This window comes from Manis pentadactyla, chromosome 4 (assembly GCF_030020395.1).
Source record: "Manis pentadactyla isolate mManPen7 chromosome 4, mManPen7.hap1, whole genome shotgun sequence".
Classification (NCBI taxonomy): domain Eukaryota; kingdom Metazoa; phylum Chordata; class Mammalia; order Pholidota; family Manidae; genus Manis; species Manis pentadactyla.
The window spans coordinates 58,279,419-58,305,326 of NC_080022.1; the positions used below are offsets into that span (position 1 = coordinate 58,279,419).

General features: G+C 34.2%; 1 protein-coding gene across 4 annotated transcripts in view; it reads left to right on the forward strand.

Moving 5' to 3' along the window:
• LRRC7 (leucine rich repeat containing 7) overlaps positions 1 to 25,908 on the forward strand; it is a 496,164-nt gene that overhangs the window by 430,270 nt on the left and 39,986 nt on the right. For all 4 annotated transcript variants that reach the window (XM_036890160.2, XM_057500317.1, XM_036890162.2 and 1 more), the window contains one exon: positions 14,579 to 14,800. In XM_036890160.2, the coding sequence (XP_036746055.1) occupies positions 14,579 to 14,800 (222 nt within the window). The remainder of the gene's footprint in view (positions 1 to 14,578; positions 14,801 to 25,908) is intronic.

Genomic DNA, 25,908 nt, shown 5'->3' on the forward strand with positions numbered 1-25,908 from the left:
AAGACGGCTGTCTCCAGTAGTGAAGGACATCACTGTCATAAAGTCAGGAGATTGTTCTCATCCAGCCTGATTCTAAATTATTTCCTTAATAAAGGTGTAAACCCAGAGAGTATCTATCAAATGGCTATTAAATCAGAGGCAGACAAAACACATGCCACAGATTAAAGCAACAGAAAGAGTAGCAGATTAAAACTCCTTATTACATCAATTCTTGACAGTTGTTCCTTAAAACAAATGACTATTCTACTTCAGAGAATTGATATAACTCAATTACTTTTATACTATCTTCATTATAGAAGAAATCTAAAAACAAAAGGAAAATGCAAAATTAATCCAATGCAATAAAACTGTCCATGATTGCATATGTAATTGGAAGACCTAAACAATACAACTGGCAGATGATTGAGGATTGTTGACAGAGGATGTCAAAACAGTAAGATTCCATTTCTTGCCACTTGATTTTTATGACTTACTCCATTACCTATAGGTTCTTGGAAATCTTAAGGGTGAAAGAAGGGATAGCCAAACTTTTTTTGTTTTTGTTAACATTTTCTTTTTTAGTTCATTTCAGGAATGTATAAATCAGTGTCATCACAAAACAAATTGTAAATTGAAAAGTGTCGATGTAGCTCTAATTTCATCATTTTTGTTATGGATATTCTGCTCTTTCATTTTGGTCAGTAATTTTCAATTCCAAAGGAATGTTTTATAAGTTATCATTTAATCATAGGAGAATATGTTTATAGAGATTCAATAATCCAGGAATGCTGCCTGCCTATCAGCCAACTACTATTGTAAGGGAAAGACCCTATAGTACCTCACCTTTTTATCTGTTATTTGGAGCACTGGAGTGTATCTCTGGTATTTGACTCGAAAAAAATTAAAGATCAGCAAATATTTTGAATGCCCTCCACCAAATGCTGCACTGCGCCAGCAAATTCACAGAGCAAGAGAAAGAACATCTTTTGCTCCTGTCTGAAGCTTCAGAGCTCCCTTCCATATATTTGTGCAAGTTGGTCCTCCAATACCCAGATGGGGGAACAAAGATTATTGGCATCAAAACTACCCTCTGTGAATATAAATCAAACAAGAGGAAACAATAAAGCTTTATAGTTTGGTTGTCATAACATAAAACAATATCTACAATATATAGTAAACACCATACTAAGGAGCTTAACATACATACTCTCATACCATCTTCACAACTTATGGGACAAGGAGCTAGGGGCAGGGAATTGAGGAGCACAGGACTGAAGTCCAGTATAGTCTGGCTCTACAGCCTAGACTAACCACTATGTTATAGTACTAACCTATTGTATCCCACTAACCCCACCCAACCAAAAATTTCAGAAAACATTATAGCATAGCCTTGTTGCAATAGTAAATAACCCTCTATATTAGCAACATACTTGATATGCAGTTAGCAAGAACTTTTTGCCACAACTTGACACTATTTTCTCTGTTCCATGCTCAGAAGAAAAAAGCCCTGGCATCCTAAATGTATTTAAAAATAAATTTTGAGTCCTCTTTAACTTATTCTTGATCCCACACGAATCAAATATTTTAGATATCCCTAAATGTTCTTGGTTTCTGAGCCTTCTTTTTCTTTATTCTGAAACATTTACAAGTTCTTACTTACCTTTGTGAATCTCAGAAAAAAATAAAATCAGGAACTCTAAGCATGATGAAACCTACCTGCAGATATTTCCATCACTTTGAATTTAGTTCATTTTGTTAATTTTGTTTCTCAATTATTTACCTCATCCAACTTCCTGATTATATCATCTCTAAGATTTCTATCACCTCTCCCTGCTTGATACTGACTCCATTTTCCACAAAATAACTAAGGCCTGTCACAAAAACTGCTTGTGAAAGTAATAAAACTGCCCTGTATATTCAGACAAGCCCTGCAAAATGATGATTACGCTAAGAAATAAAAGCTGTACTAAGCTGCAGAAAAACATCATCTCAACTTTTTCTTCTTAAGATCGTGTTTTTTGTTTCTTTTTTGTTGTTTTTGGTCTTAAGGAGGGGTGCAGCAGAAGTGTGAGCCTTAACTTTGTCTTTAATTGGCCCTTGAGCCTATTAAACTTTGATGTTGAATTTCCTCATCTGGGAAGAGAAGACAGTGATATTTACTTTATAGAAAGGTCCTGACAATTAAAACTATAAGGCGAAACACTTATCACATACCTGTCATACAAGTGTTTAATTAATTTATTAATGGTAGCTACTACAACATTTATTATTTTGGATAAAAATCTGTTAATTATGGACAAGCTAAATCTTCATTCAACTTTGTTCCTAACAGCAGGCTGTTAATGAGACCAAGATCATGAGTTAGCATCTTTTGATTTACTTAGTCATGGACACAGGCTGTACTCTTCACCCGGATATTTGTCTTGAAAACATATACAGTGATGGGGATGGTGGTATCTAGTGGGAAAAAAGTGGAGATGAATCACCACAACCTAAAATATTGGCCAAATTAGTGAAAAGTAAGTAATATCATGCCTTTTTATGGTGGAATTGTTTTTTTTAATTTGTATATGCTATTGTCCATGAAAGAGGCCACTTCTTAATACCTGAAACAAAATGTAAGTCACTGCTTCTGAACGAATAATTTGTAAGGCACAGTCTCTGAATCAAACAGCTTGGAGAAGCATGGAGTTCAAGGATTAGTGGATTTCCAAAGTTGGAATATTTGGGGATTCATTGACCTTGAACTGGGAAAGCTTGCTTACTTGAGTTGAGACTGTTGCTGACTGGCTGACTTGCAGGAACAGTTTCTTAAGAAAGTTGTCACTGATTAATTACAGCAGGTTTTAAACTAGTTCTTTTTGGTGATTATTTATTGCTATGCCCACAGAACAGTGAAACTTTTACACAGCAGATAAGAACTTCCCATTCTCATTTCCATTATTGAGTACGTACTATGTGCCAAGCAGTATGTTCAATGTATTACATTAATGTCTTTAATCCTCACAGTATTCTATGAAGCATTTACCATTATCTACAGTTTTCCTATGATAAGCAGAGGGCTTAGGCGACTTGCATAAGACTGCATAACTAAAAAGTGACAGAACAAGGAATAAAACCTAGATCCATCTCCAAAGACTGTGTTATCTCAACCACCTCTATTATTTTTTTAAATTAACTCCTGGCATTTCTATAACTCCATTTCTATAATTTTGTCATTAAAATCACATACAAATGAAATCCTACAGTATGTAATCCTTTGGATTGGCTGTTATTATGCAGCATACTTCCCCGGAGATTCATTCAGGTTGTGTGTATCAGTAGTTTCTTCCTTTTTATTGCTGATTAGTATTCTATGGCACGTATATACCAGTCTGTTTAACCATTAATCCATTACAGGAAATCTGGAGAATTTGCAGTTTGGGGCTCTTCTGAAGAAAGTTGCATTCATGGACAGGTTTTTGTGTGAATTTAAGTCCTAAGTCTCTGGCATAAATGTCCAGGAATGTAATTGCTGGATTATATGGTATGAGCATACTTAGCTTTTAAGAAAAGGCCAAATATGTTTCCAGAATGGTTCTAACGTTTCACACTTCCAGCAGCAGTGTATAAGTGATCCAACTTCTCCTCATCATTGTCAGTTTTTTTTTTTATGGTTTATATTAGTTACTCTGATACAAGTGTAGTGATATTGTGGTTTTCATTTGAATTTCTCTAACAGTTAATGACATTGAACATCTTTTTGTGGGTTTATTAGCTGCTATCTGTGTATCCTCTGTGGTGATATGTCTCCTTGTGTCTTTTGAACATTATTCTAAATGGATTGTTTAGTTTCTTACAATTAAGTTTTGCAAGCTCTTTATATATTCTACATAACTATCTTTTGCCAGGTGTGTGGTTTGCCAATCTTTTCTCAAACTCTGTAGCTTGACTTTTCATCTCCCAGTGTTTTACATTTAAATCCATCATCTGTTTCAAGTTAATTTTTATATAAGATATGAGGCATAGGTCAAGATTCATTTATTTTGCCTATGGTTGTCCAGTTGTGCCAGTACCATTTGTTGAAAAGGCTATCTTTCCTCTATTGGATTGCTACTGCATCTTTGCCAAAAATCATTCGTGCATATTTTTGTGAGTCTAATCATGGGTTCTCTGAACTGTTCCATTTTTCTATTTGTCTGTCCCTCTGCCAGTACCACAAAGTCCTGATTACTGTGACCATAATAATCTTGAAATAAGATAGGCTGATTCTTCCCCTTTTTCTTTTCCAAATCATTATAGCTCTTCTAGGTTCATTGTCTTTTAATATAAATTCTAGAATAATGTTATCTGTATCTATAAAAAAAAGCTTGCTAGGATTTTTGATAGGAATTTGTTAAGCTTATGAATCAATTGGAAGAGTACTGACATCATTACTATGTTAAGTCCTCCTGTCTATAAATACCACGTTTTTTCATTTATTTAAATCTTCTTTGATATCTTTCATCAGCATTGGGTAGTTTTCAGCATATGAGTTCTGTACAAACTTTGTTTGAGTTACACCTAAATATTTTACGTTTTTTGAGTGATTGTACATGATATTGTTTTTCTTTCCTTTTTTATTGAAGTATAGTTGATGTACAATATTATATTGGTTTCAGGTATACAATATAGTGATTTGACAATATACATTACAAAATGCTCACCATGGTACATGTAGTTACCAGACAAAGATGTTACAGTATTATTAACTATATCCCCTGTATGCTGTACTTTATCCCCTGTGACTTATTTCTTTTATAATAGGAAGTTAGAACCTCTTTATCCTCTTCACCTCTTTTACTCATCCTCCCTACTCCCTTCCCATGGCAACTCATTTTTTTCTGTGTTTGAGTCCATTTCTGTTTTATTTTTTATTTCATTTTTTAGATTCCACATAAGAGTGAAATCATATGTTATTTGTCTTTTTCCTGACTTTTTTCACTTATCATAATGCCCTCTAGGTCCATCCATGTTGTCACAAATGGCAAAATTTCATTCTTTTTTGTGGTGTAGTTTTATTCCGTTATGTATATGCACCACATCTTCTTTATCCATTCATTGACCAATGGACACTTACATTGCTTCCATATCTTTACTATTGTTAATAATGCTGCAGTAAACATAGGGGTGCATGTATCTTTTCAAATTAGTGATTTTGTTTTCTCCTAGTACATTCCCAGAAATTAAAAATAGAAATACCATATGACCTAGTAATTCCATGGTATTGTATTTAAATTTCAGTGTTCACGTGTTCATTGCTAGCATGCATAAATCCGTCTGATCTGGCATCCTGCAACCTTGCTCAATTTGCTTGTTAGTTCTAGGAATTTTTTGTTGATTCTTTTGGGTTTTTTATGTAGACAACCATGCCATCAACCAATAAGGACAATTCATTTCTTCCTCTTCAATCTGTATGCCTTTATTTCCTTTTCTGCTTATTCTACTGACTAGAACTTCCAGCACTATGTTGAGTATGAGTGGTGAGTATGGACATCCATGCCTTATTCTTCATCTTAGGGACAAAACATTGAGTTTTTCACCATTGAGTATGTTAGCTGCAGGTTTTCTGTATATGTTCTTTATCAAGTTGAGGAAGTTCCAAGTTCCCCTCCATCTCCATATTTCTGAGAGTTTTAATCATGAATAGATGCTAAGTTTTGTCAAATATATTCTGCTTCCACTGATAAGATCACATGATTTTTCTTCTATAGTCTATTAATATGAAACATTGCTTTGGTTGATTTTTAAATATTAAACAAGCTTTGTATTACTAGAATAAACTCCACTCTGTCACAGTATATATTCTTTTTATATATTGCTGACTATATAAAAGATAAAATATATTGCTATTACATAATTACTATTATTATGTAACATATATAAATAAATTTATATACATATATAAATCCTTTTTATATCTTGCTGAACCCTATTTGCCAATATTTTGTTAAGGGTTTTGCACTTATCTGTGCATGGTATTAGTCTGTAGATACCTTTTTAAAATTTTACTGTCCTTGTCTAATTTTGTTATTGGGGTAATACCAGGTTCATAAAATAATTTGGGAAGTGTTTCCTCCTCTTCTGTTTTGTGGAAAAGAGTGTGTATAATTGGTGTTGATTTTTATTTAAAGGTTTGGTAGAATTATCCAGTGTAAGTATCTGGGACTGGAGATTACTGTTTGGAGAGTTTTTAAGTTACAGATTCCAATCTTTATAGTTGCAGGGCTATTCAGATTATCTATGTCACATTGGGTGAGTTACAGTAGTTTGTGTTTTTCAAGGACCCCCATTTCATATGACAATTTCATATGAATTGTCATATTTATGTGTGTAGAGTTATTTGCAGTATTAGCTTATTCATACAGTGTCTGCAGGATCTTTAGTGATATTCCCTTCTTCATTCCTGATTTTATTAATGTCTTCTTTCTTTTTTTCTCTTTTGGTCTTGCTAGAAGTGTGTCAATTTCATTGGTCTCTTCAAAGAACCAGCTCTTGTTTCATCTATTCTATCTGCTCTTCATTTTCAATTTAATTGATTTCTTCTCTTTTTATTATTTCCTTCCTTGTGCTTGCTTTGGGTTTATTTAGCTCTTCTTTTTCTAGGCTCTTGAGATAAGAACTTAATTGTTGATTTGAGGCTTCTTCCTTTTTAGCATATGCATTTGATGCTATTAATTTCCCTCAGCACTGCTTCAGCTATGTTTCACAAAACTTTTTATGTTGTGTTTTCATTTACATTCAGTTCATTTAGCATATGCATTCGATGCTATTAATTTCCCTCTCAGCACTGCTTTAGCTATTTCATAAAACTTTTTATGTTGTGTTTTCATTTACATTCAGTTCAATGTATTGTTTTAGTTCCCTTGATACTTCTTTGACCCATGAATTATTTAGAACTGCATTGTTTAGTTTCCAAACGTTTGGTTGGATATGTTCCTTCTATCTTTCTGTCACTGATTTCCAATTTAAGCCCATTGTGATTGGAGAACACGTTCTGTACAATTTCAATTTTTTAAATTTTTTGAAATTTGTTTTCTGGTGCAGGATATGGTCTATGTTAGTAAATATTCTGTGGGAACTTGAAGAGAATGTATATTCTGCTGCTGTCAGGTCAAACATTCTGTGACAATTAGATCTGGTTGGTTGATGCATTGTTGAGTTCTATATTTTCTATATTGCTAATTTTCAGTCTGATTCTCCAATTGATTGTTGAGAGAAGGGGGTTGAAATCTCCTACTGTAGTTGTGGATTTGCCTATTTCTCTTTCAGTTCCATCAGTTTTACTCTACAGATTTGCAGCTCTGTTTATTGTGTACACATTTAACATTTATGCATCTTTTTAGTGGATTGACACTTTTTTCATATATAAAATCCATATCTCTATTTTCTTCATTCTGAAGTCTATTTTATATGGTATTAATATAACTATCTCTTTTTTCCTTTAATTAATATTTACATTATATATGTACCGATCATTTACTTTCTACCTGTCCACATTGTTATATTTGAAGTGATTTCTTATGGTCTGCATATAGATGAGTTATAATTTCTAACCCACTCTACCAATATCTGTCTTTTAATTTGTATATTTAATCAATTTGCATTTAATTTAAAAATTGACACATTAAAGTTTAGGTCTTATGTAATTTTTTGTTTTCTATTTGTTCTTCCTTTTTTTGCTTCTGTTTTCTTTTTCTCTCTTGTGAGTTATTTGAACACTTTTTTAGAATTTCATTTTGTTTAATCTATTTAGTATATCTCTGTGTAGCTTTCTTAGTGATTGTTCCTGATATACATTATCCTACGTAACTTGCAAGTCTACTCACATCATAACTTAGTAGTTAAAGTAAATGTAGAAACCTTAGTTTAGAAAGCATAGAAACCTCAAGTTACAGTAAAGTATATTCAAGGAAAGCACAGAAGCCCCCCTCTGTTGATAATTGTCTTAAATATTTCCTCTACATACAAGTACCATTTTTACTAATATAGAGTCCTAATTTTACTTCAGTCATCAAACATAATTTCAAAAATTCAAGAGAAAGAAAGCTCATTGTATTTTTCCACATATTTGCTTGCAATGTTCTTCCTTCCTAATGTTCCAAGGTTTCTTCTTTCATCATTTCCTTTTTATCTAGAGAACTTACTTTAGCCATCACTTTAGAATAGGTCTGGTAGCAACAAATTGCCTTTGTGTTTTCCTTCATCCTAGAATGTCTCAATTTCCTTTTAATTGCCAAAGAATATTTTTACTGGTATAGCATTTGGGGTTGACAGTTTATTTTCCTCACCTCTTGAAAAATATTTTGCCGCTTTCTGTCCTGAGTGGTTTTAGATGTGACTTTTATTGTCCTTTGAATTGTTTTTCCTCTGTAGTCATGGTGTTATTTTTCTCTAGCTGTTTTTAAGATTTTTCCTGTGTCTTTAATTAGTTTTCAGAAGTTTAATTATAGTGTTTTGCATGGATTTCTTTGGATTTATCCTGTACAGGATTTTATCTGCTTCTTAAATCTGTAGGTGTTAGTCTTTTGACAAATTTCCGAATTTTTCAGCCATTATTTCTTTGTTTAATTATTCAGCCTCACTTTTTTTCTCCTGCCCTTTTGATAATATGATTTTTAGAACTTTTGTATAGTCCCACAGGTCCCTGAGATTCTGTTCATTTTTTTATTCAGTATTTTTTCTCTCTGTTATTCAGATTGGATAATTTTTATTGTCCTATCTTTTAGTTTACTATTTCTTTCCTCTATTCTCTACAGTCTGCTTTCAAAGCCATTCACTCAGCTTTTCAGTTATTGTATTTTCTAGCTCTAAAATATCCATTTGTTTCCCCATTATATCTTCTGTTTTTTTTCTGAGATTCTAATTTTTCTTTACTGGGTTTCTATATTTTTCATTTGTTTCAAGCATATGCACAATTGGTCACTGAAGCTTTTTTTTCCATTGGAATACACTTGATATAAAATATTATATTGGTTTTAGATATGCAACATATTGATTCAATAATTATATACTTTACTAAATGCTCACTATAATAAGTGTAGTTACCCCTACTCTCATACCAAGATATTACAGTATTATTGGTTAAATTCTCTATGCTGTATTTCCATTCCATTCCACATAAAAATAATTTATTTTATAATTTGAATTTGTACCTCTTTATCCCCTTCATCTGTTTCACCTACCCCCCACCCTCTCCCCTATGTTAACCAACAGGCTGTTGTCAGTATTTTTGTTTGTTTTGTTTTTTAGATTTCACATATAAGTGAGATTACATGGTATTTGTCTTTTCTGACTTATTTCACTTAGTATGATATCCTCTATGTCTACCCATGTTTTTGCAGATGGCAAGATTTCCTTTTTATGGCTGAGTAATTCCATTGTGTGTATGTACGACATCTTTATCCATTCATCTGTCAATGGGCACTTGGATTGTGAAGCTTTTTTTTTTAAATGACTGCCTTAAAATCTTTGACATATAATTCTAACATCTCTGTTTTCTCTGTGTTGGCATTTATTGTCTTTTTTCATTCAGTTTGATATTTTCCTTGTTCTTGGTATAAATTGAAACCTGGACATTTTCATATTATATTATAACACTCTGGATTGTATTTCAACCTGGTTTAGCTGGCTTTCTCTGATACTGGAGAAGAGTGGAGCATGGCCTCATTTTGGCCAGGTGGATGTGGAATTCAAATTTTCTCTCTCAACTTCAGTTCACACTTCAGGCAAAGCTTCTCAGCGTTGCTGGGTGGAGATGGAAGTTCCAGCTCCCCAGATGGTCTCCACTGATATCTCATGGGGGTGGCTCCGTTATCACTGGACAGTAGTGAAGGTCATGACCCTCTGCTGGGCCATCTCACACCACACTATTAGGAAGGTAAAGAGCTGACTCATTACTGTGGGTGGGAGTGGAAGTCCATGCTCCTTATATGGTCTCTACTGATGCCTTTGGTGGGGAGAGACTTGCTATAGGCAGATGAGGATCAATGTAGTGGCACCCTATTTTGCTTTCTCTGACATCACCCTAGCTGGAGTGTGGTGTGCCTTTTTGCAGGGCTTTGATGGCATTTTTGGATGAGCCACAGTTTTTTTCTATGGTATCTGGGTATAGTAAAGTAGTCATTGCCTAAAACTTTTCTTTTTGCTAGGCTCTCCCTTTCCTGGTCCTTAAACTAGAGAGACCAGTCTTTTGTTGGGGCTTTTCTCTTCTGTACCTGTTATTATTTTGGGGTTGTCTGCTTCTTCAGTTCCAGTCTGGGTAATATGACACAAAAATAAAACCCAAGGAACTCGCCACCAGAGTTTACTTGGTTCCCAGATCCCTAGCTGGTCTGCTTTCTTCTGTCTACTTTCCAGAATTTTCTTATATTTGTTTTTATATAGTGTTCAGGATTTTTAGTTGTTCTTAGCAGAGGGAATAGAGAAAAGTATGTCTACTCCATCTACCTGGAAGCAGAAATCTAGAAATGCCTCAGTTTTTAAAACTTGCATATTAAAAAAGGAGTCATTACAGAATATGTGATGTGAATAAGAAAAAGATAGAACTGTTTTGTTGTTGTTTTAAAAAATTACTGGAACAGTTTCATTTAAATGAATGCTGCAGGTTTCTTAAAATCAATTCCTGAGTTACCCTTTATATATGATTGTGTTATTGACACTTGCTTCCAAACATTTTTTAGAACCTATTGGATTTAATTTTAAAGAATGAGTGTTTCCCTTTGCATATTCTCAGTGGTATAAATTGTTATCATTTGAGGCTATGTTTGATTTTTGGAAGCAACACCAAGTGGTTCGAGAGCCAAGAAGGGTGGTAAAACAGATGACCAAATTGGGTAATATACTTCTCAGTCTAACATTCTTTGCTAAGAGAATTCTGTGAACCAAAGCATTGCCATGGTGAGACATTCATTTCCTTTATGTCATACAAAACCTCCCAAACATTTTAAATTTCTTCATAATAAGGCTGATGAGCTGTGGGATGATTTTTACACGAACAGTGCTATTTGGCATCAAATCAACATTTCTTTTCTGTGGTGTTGACACAAACGTTTTCTTGGGTCCTATGGATATTGGAGTTTTCCCCTGTAAAATTTGACAGTATGTTTTTGGGTCAACTTGAAAACGCCATATTCCATCACTATTCTCCTCAAATACATGTTGTTTTGTTCAACCTTCCCTGGAAAGTTCAAAATAAATGTCAAATCTTTTCTACTTCTTTTTATCATTCAGAATGTGTAGCACAGTCTTTACAGAAACCGTCGTGTTCAGATTCCCTTCCAGTATGAGTCAACGCTCTCATAGCTAACCCTCTGCTCGAACAAATACAGTCTCTGACATTTTCTACATTTTCATTAGTCCTTTTTACTTTATCATGAACTCCCTCATTACCTTTCTTAAGCTTTCATGCCAGTCAAAACACTTCTTCTTTACATTCCCACTGCCACATAATTATTCTTTTAGATGTGTTGTGTCATTTATGTTTACTTAACGTCACACGAAATTCATTGCTAATTCCTAGCTTCCTATGGCTGTCATCCTCCATCCCCATTCATTACAACCTATAGCCCAGTAGTGAGGAAGGGAACCGCTGCTGATGCAAACAATCATTTCCCAGCTTGCTCCTTCTATGCCCACTTTATGTTTTGCCAAGCCATCTGAGAACATGAATTTCATTGCTTCATAATCATGTAAAAAGTACTAAATACCACAGAACAGCATCCTGTTTGCTTAACTATAAATCTCTAAGTCACATCACAGGATATAAAATAGATAACAGCCCTAATTATATTAGTAGGAATGGCCCTTTGGCAAATTAAAGAGCTGCTAAAGAAATTTAATAGATCCTACCTCAACCACCCAATCATTTTCAAAGCTCCTTTTCACTTCACAATTCTATGTTAGGGGGAGAGAGCAAATATGGAAGGGGGTTGCAGTATAATTTTGTGTTTAATAGCATGACCTTTGATAATCAGTCAGCCTTGATATACATACTGGTCCTGTCAGTTTACCAGTTGCACAGATACTTGGGAATTAACCTCTCCTTAGTTTTCTCCTCAGGAAAGTTGGATAATAATAATTAATTGTAATTATTTCTAATGCTGATGTAAGGATTAAAGGAGGTGATATGTATAAGGTAAGTTTTAGCACACTGTTTGGTACCTAGTGTTTAGATGGTAGCTATTATTTGTTAAATGCTAGTTACTGTGCAGTCATTAGAGATGGTAAGCAGGGTATGGAGTTTGCCCTCAAATCAAAGCATAATCCTGAGCTCATTGGAAGGAAATATCTGTCCCATTTGGAGAAAAGCCAGGAAAGTAAGTCTAAAGACTACTATAGTTATATTATATATAGAATAATTTTTTCACCTTTGGATGGATCATTAGCAGAATGTCAAGCAGTCCTTATTGACTGTCTCGTGTAGATTATGTATTGTGGAACTAACACTATGTTCTGGATCCTTCTAAGTTTTTCTGGGTGTTAAAATTACTTGTCTATATAATTACTTTCAAATAAATTTCCGGTCTTCCTCTTTCCCACTGGCTCAAGCACTGACTGAAGACCCACCAATATTATACCAGTAGAGGTGAGAAGCAGATATAAACGTAATATCAATTGAATGTGCCATAGCCAAGCCAGTCAGCCCTACTGAGCCTACACCCATAGCTCCTCTAACTCCAGGAAGTCGTTTTCTTTAACTACTTAACTCAGCATGGCAGGGAGTCATTCAGAGTACAGCAGCTCAAAATGTGACACTGTGTTTCCATGGCTTTGCTCTTCTACCCAACAAGAGAACATGGATTCCCATGAGGTAGGAGAGAATTGAATTAACAATAAGGAAAAATTTGACCACAGAGCTAGCTATTCAGTCTTTAAGAATGGCTGAGGTTGAAACATCTCCTTTCATTTAGATTTCTGAAAGGGGAATAGATATAACAGAGAAATATACATTTGCCCTTTATGAGGTTATCTTAGTTGTATTTATGGTAGTATAGTTTTGTAATCACTGGTTAATTGTGATGGACTGAATTGTTTTGAAATTGTGCTGCTATAACCTGAAATTTTTTGCCTCTTTTCTTCCAGTCTTATGAATGAAATATCTTTACTGTTTTTGAATGTAAAAAGTATATATGTAACAAGGCAGCCAGTTGGATATCTAAAAATATATCCAAATGATTATTTATTTTGCCCTACATATTGTCAGATAATAATTTTAACTTTTTCTTCACTGAAATTACCTCTTGTTGGGAATTAAGCAGTATGTCTTCGACCTTCTCCAAATGATTTTCCACGATTATTATCATTTCCTATGTCTCTTATGTTGCTCTTCTTTATAGACTTTAAAATAATTCAAATTAATTTCTTCCTTGAATACTTATTCAATAATTTTTCCTTTATTCCTCCAATCTGACTTTTTCATAATAACCAAAAATCTTGATTAGTCAGGGAAATTCACAAACTTTCCTAGCCAATGAATTCTAAAGTGCAATTCACTCTTGAATTCCAAATTATCTACCCTTAAAAGATCAACAAAAAAGAAAATGAATTCAGGAAATAACCCCTCAGATCTTTCTGCAGCAATGGGTAAAGTACCAAGCGTAGCACTAAACATAGGTTTAGAAGTATTAATGACAAGCGTTCACTTCCCATGTTAGATCTCCATTTTAAACCATATTTAAATTTAAAAGGCATGTTCTAGGTTACCAGCTCACAAGCAGAATTGCTTGCTTGGTAGAAAAGATACCAGGTAGAATGACTGAAGGAGCCGGTGCTAGTATGAAGGTGAGAAAATCAGTGTGAACAAGGAACAGGGATATGCACCATTTTGCTTAAAGATGAGTGACCAAAGCATATCCTCTCTCTTCCAAAAAACTGCCCTTAAGGGATGAGAGATGCCCTTTAAATGAGGTGCTGATGAATCTCTCTAAAAGTCCATGACGAGATAATCTGCACAGAGGACTCACTTTGAAGACCTTTCCTTATCTAGTGCTTTTGCCAGGTACAGATGCAGACAGGAATTTATCACATGATTAATTATTAATGTAACTTAAAGATTACAAAAACTATATTCTTCATTTAATAATGCAGAAAATTGATACTAATTATACTCACCCGAACAAGCTTACTATACACCTGTAGTAAAAAGGAAACTATACAACACTTTTGTTTCAGGATTAGGAAACAAGTTCTATCATTTCCCCCCTAATGTTTCATATATTACATTTCTCTCCACGCTATTATTCAAAACGAAACGGCAGGTAGAACTCCACTTGAAGTCATGATTTCTTTTTCCTCTTGAGATTTATCAGGCTGAACTTTGTTCCCTTAAAATAGAGTTAAAATAATCTTTGGCAAGCCACCAGATGACTGTGAGTGTGTTTAATGCAACCTTGCTCCAATATTAACATTTTCATAAACCACAGTAGGCGGACCCTTACTGTTTTTTCATTATCCTTTCCGGCTGTGGCTGAATGCCCACATGATGCCACTTTCCTGGAGAGGCATTCTGTGCATGTTTTCTACTTTAATCACATCCTTTCAACACCAGGAATCTTCGTCTGACAGATTATCTTCCCCACAGGCAGGCAGCCACATCCAGACCTTGATGGGGTCCCAAAGCCTTCAGCATCGCAGCCGGGAGCAGCAGCCATACGAGGGGAATATAAACAAAGTGACCATCCAGCAGTTTCAGTCACCATTGCCTATTCAGATCCCCTCTTCACAGGCCACTCGAGGACCTCAGCCTGGACGGTGCTTAATTCAAACTAAAGGGCAAAGGAGTGTGGATGGATATCCAGAGCAGGTGAGAAAAGTTCTTATCATTGATAATTTTCAGGAATTGTTTAGGAAACTCCAATGAATCCATGGTTTTCCTTCCCTCATCAGTGTTGTATGGGACACATTAAGGCTATCACAATGTCGAATGGAGTGGAGCTGTTTGTAGGGATTTTACCATTACTTTTAGTGGTTAAGGACTACAACATGTAGGCTATGAGAGCTGGGAAAATTCCACCTTCACATAAGGAAGAATTGATGAGCTGGTGCAGTTTTTCTGTTTTTCCCTATACCTTCTCCTACTCACTTGCAACTCCAAATTAGCTCTACAGCATGCCTTTCAAATGTTACGAAGAGCTTCAGTGGACTGGGTCTATTAACCAAGACTGCTGGTGAAATTGACAGTGTGGAAAGTAAACTGTGTATTTACCTCTATTTGCAGGAACATTTTTTAGAGTCCTACCTTCTGACTGTTGAATATCACAGAGATAAAGCTTTGCTATGAAGAAAATAATGAAGAGCAGTTAGAAGAGAAACATTTCTGAAATGCTCCAAAAGCTACGGATAAATGCTGTGTAGCAAAAAAATTGCTGCTTTTCTGACCTATCTAAAATTTTCCATTATAGAGTCTGTTTTTCTTTCTTAGAACCAGAAAACTGAATAGGATCTCATCTATTGAGTTTTTTTAAGCTTAGGAAGTAAGGCATTTATGATCTTAATACTCTCATTAAATTAATTTCTCTTATTTCATTCTTTCATATAATCAGGCAAAGCTCCCACTGACTTCCTAACTCCTTAATAAAGGTTTCACTTTATTTTGCTTATTCAAAGCTACACATATCACGTCACTTTATTTTCTAAACATATCAGACAAGATTACCTTCATTCTCCAGTTTTTTCCTTTATACTGTTAAAAGCTATTATTTGGATCCCAGCTGCTCAAGACATCTTCTCTATTTCTTAGTACTCTTCTTGAAGCTGAGATTATGTGTTAACCATTTCCAGAATCATAAGCTTTTTAAAGACATTTCTTCCTATTCTGTTGATCTAGGCCAAGTGTTGGATTTAAGATAAAATAAACCAAACAAGTATTTTTTATCAGGTTATGATGTGATATTTTTAATTCTCCAGAGGTTCTAAAAAATTAATAAATTTTTAAATTATACTTTACCATAGGCATCTTAGGAGGTTAAAAATTGTTCATATCCCTTCCCACAAAGATCATAACCTGAACTGAATTCTCTAATGTACTTATTCCTATTAGCAGCTACATGATTGTTTTTTCCCTCCCAGAATCAGCACATTTAAAAGTCCACTGAGATTAATGCCCTCTCTTTCACCTACTTTAAATAGTAGGTTTGGTGTAACATGCAATTATTCTGAATGCTCTAAACATAAAGGCCTTTTTGACATTCCTTCTCAAAAAGTACATAAATTTTATAATTTGCTAATGAGAGGATTACTAAATTCTAAAGTTTACATGCTCATTAAATTTGGAACATGATGATTCTTCCAGAGAATGTATTTATAGTTGCTTGCAAGCATTTTAATAGCTGTAACAGAATGTGCCGTTCAAACTGAAAGGTAAAAACTTAAATCTTCCATGGCCGTGTTAAATATTGTCCTATGCCAGTGGCATACAGGAGCCAACGCATACTAGCCAGCTCCCGTGTGCATCTCTTCCCAACTCCACCTTCAATGACATCACGCTGACAGTTTGAAATTGTGGGGATAATTCCACCAGGGAAATCAGCAACCACCACAAACCAGGGCTTCCCCCCCACCTCCTCTACCAGCTTTTAAACACTTTCCATTAAATGACTGGCATATACTGTTTTCCTTCATCTCTTTTTCTTTTTCTAACACTCCACTTCTTCATTTATCTCTATAGCCTTCAGGAAAGAGAATAACTAGGAATAGATCTCAGAATTTGGAGTTTGAGTCTCATGTTTTAGATAATTGTGCCCAACTGTAATCTAATGTGTCTTAAGCATGTGTGTAAGGTGGGCTAGTCTGAGCTATAATGTATCAGTAGGTTAGGTGTATTAAAACACATTTTCAAATTACAGTATTTTCTACTTACAATGGATTCATGTAAGCCCATTGTAAGTTGTGGAGAGCTGTACAATATGGACAAAAATTAAATCATTCATAGTTTTTAGGTGCAAGGAGACATCATAATCACAGTACAAAGAGACTATGCAGAATGATAAAGCACAATAATTTCTATTAAAGTGAAGCTTAGAGATTTTACTTTAAAAAAATAATTACTTACTGGAATGCTACAGGTGACAAAATATCCATTATAATACATATTTATTAATTTAGGGAAAAGAAGTCTGAATGCAAATAGAAAAAGAAGGGACAACAGTTACCATGCATTGAGTGTCTACTATGCTTTATATATTAGATGTAGTCCCCCTTATCTGCAGGAGGTACATGCCAAGACCTACAGTGGATGCCTGAAACCACAGAGTTCCAAACCCTAGATGTATGATATTTCCCTGTACATACATAACTATGATAAAGTTTAATTTATAAATTAGGCACAGTAAGAGATTAACAATAGCTAATAATAAAATGGGACAATTATAACAGTATTCTGTAATAATGTGAATGTAGTTTTGCTCTCTGTCTCTCTCTCAAAACATCTTACTGTAATGCTCTCACCCTTCTTGTGATGATGTAAGATTAGAAAAGCCTACATGGTGAGTAGAAGTGAGGTGAATGATGTAACCATTGTGACATACTGTCAGGCTACTACTGACCTTCTGATAATAGGTCAAAAGATCATCTTCTTCCAGACTGTGGTTAACCTTGGGTAACTGAAACCACAGAGTGGCTGGGTAAGAGGGGACTACTGTATAGTATGTATATGTTATATATGCTACGTATCTTACACCCAGGCCTGGTTTCAGAGGCGTGTGACCCATGTAGTTGCACAAAGTCCTGCCTTTGAAAGTCCCCGTATTTGGTTTAATGCTCTGTCACCAACTTATAATTCTTAATGATCATTGAACACATTTTCATTTTGCAGCAGGCCCCACTAATTAAGTTGCTGGTTCTGCTTACACATACTATTTCATTTAACCTTCACAATAATCTTATTTCTTTTTTATAAGTGAAGTAACCAAGGCACAAAGAAAATAAGTAACTGGTGAAAGATTGATCTTTGGTGAAATAATTGATCAAGCTGGAATTTTAAACCAGGTTTGTCTGACCTAAAAGCCAACTTCTGTGTTCCAATCTCACAATTAAATTAATCATATGATCTCAGACATTTGCCGGCTGTGGACTCAGTGTCCTCTTCTGTCAAATAATAGTAATTAAATTTATTTCAGCTACAATTCAGAATTATAAAACTACCTTATGCAGATAGTGTGTTGACTTGAACTCACATGAACACTTTCAATGCTTTGAAAGCAACAGGTACTGAACAAGTGGAATGTTTTAGTATTAACAAAAATGTAACTCTGTATCCTATAGTGTGACCTAAAGAACTAATGCATTTATAATCTGATTTAAAGTAAGTTTCATATAGCAATGAACATATAATAAATGATACTACTGATGACATTGAATCAGTTAAAATGAATGTCATTTTTTTACATGCAAAGAATACTTTGTGTAGCCATAAAGAAGTGCTTAGTAAACTTTAGTGATCATTTTCAATGATGAAACCATCTCAACTTTCAAACTACCCATCACAATTAGGGCAAAATACCCAAGAATTCTAATTTAATACATTTGCTTTTCATAAACATTAAGTATCAAGTCTGTTTTCAACTCTAGGATTAAATGAAATAAAATAAATAATAACTATTTAAACCATAGGTGCTATCCAGATTCAAGGTATTAATTTCTATGGACTATAAATCTGATGTCTGATAATGGATGTCCTTTTTAACAAATTATCTACAACACAAAAGCATGTACATGTCACTTGATGTTCATTCTCAGGGGATTATACTTACAAAAGGGATTTTAATGTATTAACTATTTTGATTATTGACAAATAAAATAGAGGATAAGAATCAGAGTTGTGTTAAGTATTGAAATGAAGAAAGCCAATAAAGTGAAGGTTTGACTCCCATTCTACATGAGACTTGTTTACCATTATATCCATCCTATCTCTTATTCCCTTTGTTTCCCAGTGCAAGTGTAGAAACTTAAAGATCATATTCACCTTATTCTCCCTTGCATAATATAATATTTTATATCAGTTGTTCTCAAGCTCAGTGGTATATTAGAATCTGCTCAGGAGCTTAAAAAAGGCAGATGCCTTGAGGTCATCCCCAAAGAAACTGACTTCATTGGTCTATGTGTTACCTGGTTAATGAGAATTATCTACAGTTCAACAATTTGCCAGCTGATAAATATTTGTTAGTACTATTTAAGCATATACATAAATTATCCATAACTTGTTGAATATTTTGAAAAGAAACTTATATTAACTTGGTATTTCTCTTTTGAAAATGTATAATCCAAGGCAAAGTAACATATAGATACCAAAGCAGAAAATAGGAAAGAAAAACATCAGCATGATGCTTCAAATGTCCCAAAATCCTTTCAAGTATTAGCTGACTTAATCTAATCAGTAATGCTGTGGAATGGGTAGAACAGTTTCTCTTACTGACTAGAAAACTGAGATTCAGAGATGTTGACTGTCTTGCTGTGATCACACAACAGTTTAGGAGCTGAGCTGAAATTAAACCCAGTTTCATGAGTCTATGTGACATATGTGCTGCATGCAGCCTGCTGCTTTACAGGTAAGCATAGAGGTCAGGAGTAAGCCCACATTGGAAGAATAAAACAGTGAAAAAATACACCCTTGAGTCCATGTCTGCCTTAGACAAGAGGACATACCCATTAATTAACCTAACATATAAGGGTTGCTGGAGCTCCATGGCTGTCTCCTGCCTGTTCCTGTGAGTATACGTTAAACTTAAGTGTGTACCTGAAAGAGAACTTATAACATTACATTAGAATTATATTATAATCAGCTTCTGTGAGTTACACAAAGTGACTTGCATCCATCATATTTAAGGAGTAAAAAAATAAAACTCCAAAATCTTCCCAGGAGATGCTGTAGTCTACCATTAAAAAAAAAATCATCTTCACACTTTATCATACACGGAGTACATGAAGCAATCAGCTAAGACACATGATTTCAGACATTTCTTTAGATTAGATGGTATAGTCAGCTGCCTGAAGAGCTTACAAGGGTGCCAGGTGAGTATTTCTTCTATTAGGGCCAAGTGAAGAAAACTACACAATTCTGAGTGCCTGATGTAAGAAGAAAACCCTGTAAAGATTTGTTCTATCTAAATTTTGGATTTTTAAATCAAAAGGCAGTAACTTAATAAAGATGGTTAGAAAATACTTATTAAAATGGTTTTAATTGCATGTTATTTACTCATATGATTTCAGGGGCATTCCATACCTTACCTGCTCCACTTAATGTGTTGCTATTTATAAATACATTCCCCACAGATTTTTATTCTTCAATACCAAAATAATACTGCAACTCAAATTATAATTCACAGTTTGACACAATAATGTATAACTCAACACCACAAATTCTACAAATTAACTTTATAAGTTCTGTGCAGTCACATAGTAGAATTCAATAAACATTGCAGTAGGAATCAGATGTATAATCCAAGGCAAAAATGTATGTGGAAGATATAAATGTGCATGTTCCACTAATTGTGCATATGAACTTTTTGTTTTTCTTAAGTGTAAAATGAAGGAAATGAAGTGAATAACTTTTACATTTTATTTACAGACTGAAAGGCATTTGAGTTTTTCTTTCCTAGATATGCACTTGTTTTTTCTGAAAGATCTAGATGATGCTACATCAGAGAATTTTATACATTAGTATTTATATTTGTCTTTTCAAAAGATTTAATTAGGATTTTGAGTTGGACTTGCATCCCTAATTCTCAACAGAGAAAGGTATGAAAATAGAAGGATCATAAATATTAATTATTCATGAATATCAACATTTATATATTTTTATAATTATTATTACCTTTTTGAGCCTATTGAACAAGCTCATTAGAAATCTTGGTAATTCAGAAAAATTTTATACAGATTTCATATGGCTGTGAAGTGCACATACAGTATGTAACAATAAAAAATCATTACCTTATAATTGCACAGCACAGCTTATCATACATTGTCATATAGTAACCCATAAGACTGAGAGCTAAAAGTAAAAGTACTATCTAATTTAATTTAAAGTTTAATTTCATTACCATAAAGCATTTTTTCTACTTCTAAGCCCCAGAGTCAAATCTTCATCCTCATATCATTTGATCTCTCAGCATGTGGCTTGACTTTAAACATTTTATTCACTTGGCTACCACTATTTTTCTGGCTTTCCTCTTAACACACTAGCCATTTTCCTGGTTTCTTTGTTAGTTCCTTTTCTGCTCCCAACCTTTAAATGGTCAAGTGACCCAGTCTCAGGCCTGGACCCACTTCTCTTGTCTATCCATACTCTCCCCTAGATGATCTTAATCAGTTCCAGGATGGATGACTCCAAAATGTATTTATCTCCAGCCCTGGCCTCTCCCCTATCTCCAGATGTTTATGTGCAATTGCCTACTTGTTGATATCTCAACCTGAATATCCAACAAACCTCTTAAACTCACCATAGTCACAAGGAGCTTTGATTTCCTGCCCTTTCCTCTACCAAACCTGCTTCTCTTCCAGACTTCCCTATTTCAGTTAATGGATCTTCTCTTCACCCTGTTGCTGTGGCCAAAGATCCTTGATTCCCCTTTCTTACAACCCACATACAATACACAGAAATTCCACTGAAATATATTCAGAACCCTCCACTTCTCATCACCTGCACTGCTACCACCTTAGCTGGCCATCCCCTCACCTGTATTTCAGTGGTCTCCTGATTGCTTTCTCTTCTTCCAGTTGCTTCTATCCAGTCTGTTTTCCACTGTCAAAGTGATCTTTTTAAAACATAAACCTGATCGTGTCACATTTCTGCTTAAAAAGCTCTTCTACTGTCCTGGAAATTCCTGAACCTTTATAAATCTTTACTCTGGCATGAAGTCCCTACAGATCTGCCCCTTGCTCCCCTCCTGCTCTTTCCTTAGCTATTTCCTCTCTGGTCACACTGATCTTGTCATTGTTTTTTTAAACACCTTCATCACTATAAATTACACACCATAAAGTTTACCCACTCAAAGTGTACAGTTCAGTGGTTTTCAGTATATTTATATGATTGTGCATCCATAATCTAATTTTTAAACATTCCATCATTCCAAAAAGAAACCACTACCCATTAGCAGTCACTTTCCATACTCCCTTCCCTCCTTTCATCCCCAGCCCTAGTCAGTCACTCATCTACTTTGTGTCTCTATACCTTTGCCTATTCTGAAAATTTCATATAAATAAGATCATATAAAATGTGGAATTTTTTTGTAACTGTATAATTTCAATTAGCATAATGTGATAAGTGTAGAATATATCAGTAATTCATTCCTTTGCATTGTCAAATAATATATTCCATTATATGGACATACCAAAAATTGTTTATCCATTCATCAGTTGATGGACATTTGGATTATTTCCAGATTTTGGCTATTATGAATGATACTGCTATGAACATTCAGGTATAAGTTTGTGTATGAATGTATGTTTTCATATTCTGTAAGTTTGTATGTGGATGTATGTTTTCATATTTTTGAGTACTAGTTAACTAAGAATGAAATTGCTGGGTTAAATGATATTTATGTTTACCATTTTGAGGAGCTTTCTAACTCTTTTCTAAAGTGGCTGCCACTTTATACATATTACATTCCCACTATCAATGAATAAGTATTCTAATTTCTCCACATCCTCACCAATACTTGTTAGTGTCTGTCTTTTTTATTATAGCCATCCTGTAAAGTAGTATCTCATTCTTATTTTTATTTACATTTTTTAATGACTAATATGAGTTTCTTTTCATGTGTTTATAATCATTTGGATCTTATTTGAATAAATGTTAAAATTCTTTGCCCATTTTTTAACTAGTTTATTTTGTCTTTATTAAATTGTGAATTGTTTGTATACCCTAATCATATAAATATATATATATACATATATATATATATGTATACATTGCAAATATTTTCTCCCATTCTGTAGGTTATCTTTTTGCTTTCTTAAGGCTCTCCTTTGAAGCACCAAAGCATTTAATTTGATAAAGCCAAACATCTCTTTCATCACATTTGGTTTCATATCTAGAAAATCATTGCCTAATTTAAGATCATTGAGATTTACTCTTATATTTTCTTCTTAGAACTTTAGGTCTTACATTTCAGTCTTTGATTTACTTTGACTTATTTTTTGTATATAGTGTGAGATAGGGGTAAAAATAATTATTTTGCATGTGGAAATCCAGTTGTCCCTGAACCATTTGTTGAAAAGACTTTCCTCACTGAGTTATATTGGGCCTTTTGTTGAAAATCAGTTGACCATAAATATTAGGGTTTATTTCTGGAGACTCAATTCTATTTTGTTAATTTGTATATGTATCATTATGCCACCTTGTTGTTCCTTGACTTTACAAAGACCTATATGTCTTCAGGGCATTTAAGATTGCTGCTCCTCCTGATTGGAATAATTTTCCAATTTTTCTTATTGTCCATTTCTTGATTCTTTACATCATGCACATTTCTGTTAAAATGTCTCATCCTCAGAGAGGCCTTCTTTTGCTACTCTACCTAAGATAGTTCCTCACTCCTGTTACATCAGTCTATACCCCCTTTCCTGCTTTATTTTGTTCACAGTTCACTGCACTATCTGAAATTATTTATTGTTTATATGTTTATTATTTGTCTTCTCCATTAGAATGTATGTTCCATGAGGGCAAAGATTTTTATCTGTCTGATCAGATACCTGGCACTTAGTAGGAAATCAGTAAATAATTGTGGAATAAAGGCATGAATCATTATTTCTACAACAATTTTCACTTTCAAACTATAATGGTTTTTCCAAGCAGTTAATTACATAATTGGAGCAATCCTTTGAAGATCTAGCATACCTTCTAAACACTCAGGACATTTAAGAAGTCATAATATACTTACAACAATGTATGTTTGAGTGTGTCTTTTGTTGCACATGCATATTATCCCATTCATCTATTTAATTATTCAACCAAATGCTAACTGAGTGCTAACTATGTGCCACACATTATTCTAGATAATTAATGAAAAGATAACATTTGTGGATGCCTCTTCACTAGAGCTTCTCTGTGATAATACTCTCAGGATTCAGGCCTGGAAATGGCCTTATAAGTGAAACATTTTGGTTACAAGGTTCCTTCTTAATGTGCCAGCAATTAATAACCTTCCAATAGATCAAAACCTTACCTTGAATTTCCCACAGTACAGGATATTTGAGGTTCTGTGTGCTTTACTTACCAAAAGGATTGTCAAACAAGTTATATAATTTGTTTTCTTTTAAAAATAAAAGGTGAGAAAAATGAATCTACAAATAAGCAAGTTTCTCCTTGAATTTTTTTTATCAACTAGCCTTTTAATTATAAGTGACTGAATTTAATAAGACTTAAGCAAAAGCAAATATTTTAACTCCTATAAGCTGAAACTTCAAGAAAAAAGCAAACTTTCAGATAAGGCTTAATGCTAGGCTCAGTGGAAATCATGCCCTCTCTCCATGGATTGGTTCCTATCTCTAAATTGCTTTCCCCTCATGGTAGGAAGATAGCTCAACAGCTATAATTTAATTGGGAATGCCCAGATGTATGGGGAAACACAAAATAGCATGTTTAAATCATATTAGTTCCTTTCTTCCCATTTTCTAATTAACCACTGATTAATAACAAGGAACCTCTCAGCAAAAATAAGCAAGATTCTCTTTCCTCGAAATTCTAGTAGGCATCTCATTAATATTTTTGATTGGATTATCTGCCAATCCTGTAAACAATAATATTTTTAGGGGATACAGTGTTTTGTTTCACATCTAGATAACACGACTCTCCGAAAGCATACAGCTGAGAATTAGAAGTATATGGCTCTTGAAAGAGGAATTAAGGTTATTGCTACCAGAAGGATGAATGGATCTCAGGCAGCAAGAACAGGTAGCCACCAAAAGCTTTATAATATATAATGCTAGGAAAAAGAATGGTCACTAAAATATATCATAGTAAGAGCTATTTCATTACATCATCATCTGGTGCCTTTCTGTGATGCAGCTCCCTATTCCTGAATTACACCTGCCAACACACACACACACACACACACACACACACACACACACACATTATCTGTATATGCACATGTACACACACAAGTGCAACCATTTCTTTAGTTCTTGCTACTAGATTTTAAGGCATTGTGAGGCAAATCACATCACTATCCTCCAGAGATTACAGATATGGCCTCTCAGGGCTTCACTGCTATATAACAATCAATTTGTCATGGGCCTTTCTAAAATAAGAACCAGTACTTTAATTAGAGAATGATTAACACAGGCCAGAAGTATCAGGTAAAGTCAAATAATGGAAAAAGACTCTGAAAGAAGCATATTCATCATTGACTGCCAGGCTTTTGCTTTTATCTTTAGCCAGAATTTTCCTTCGTTGATATCAACACCTTAATAGAAAATTTAATGCTGATTCTCACTTAATAAGCTATTAAAAGGTCTAGATCTGACCTTTTTCTAGAACACTGCATTTCCTCTTTGCCAATCCTCTTTGGTTTCAGAATGCTTCTTGGCTGTGAGGTATTCTCTCTTCTTACATTTTATGGCCCCTTTGGGTCTTATCGGGCAGGTGGAGCTCCTGATATGTGAGGTGAATACTCTCTCTGACATACTTTATGGGGCACAACAGCTACAACACACCTATTAGCCATATCACAGCCTGCCCAAGGGTAGTCTAGCTTCCAATCAGTATTTATGGTTGTTTGTCATTTTTATAAAGCCATAGTGCCATCTTTATTATTTCTATTATTAAAAAATATATTGAGGCAGTTCTTTATATACTTGGCACATATGAAATTTGTTTCCCTTAGATTTTTGCCTTCCATATTGACAATAATATAAAATAAAAATAGTCAATATCTTGAAGGAGAACAACTGAAAAGTACTCTCAGCAATTTACTT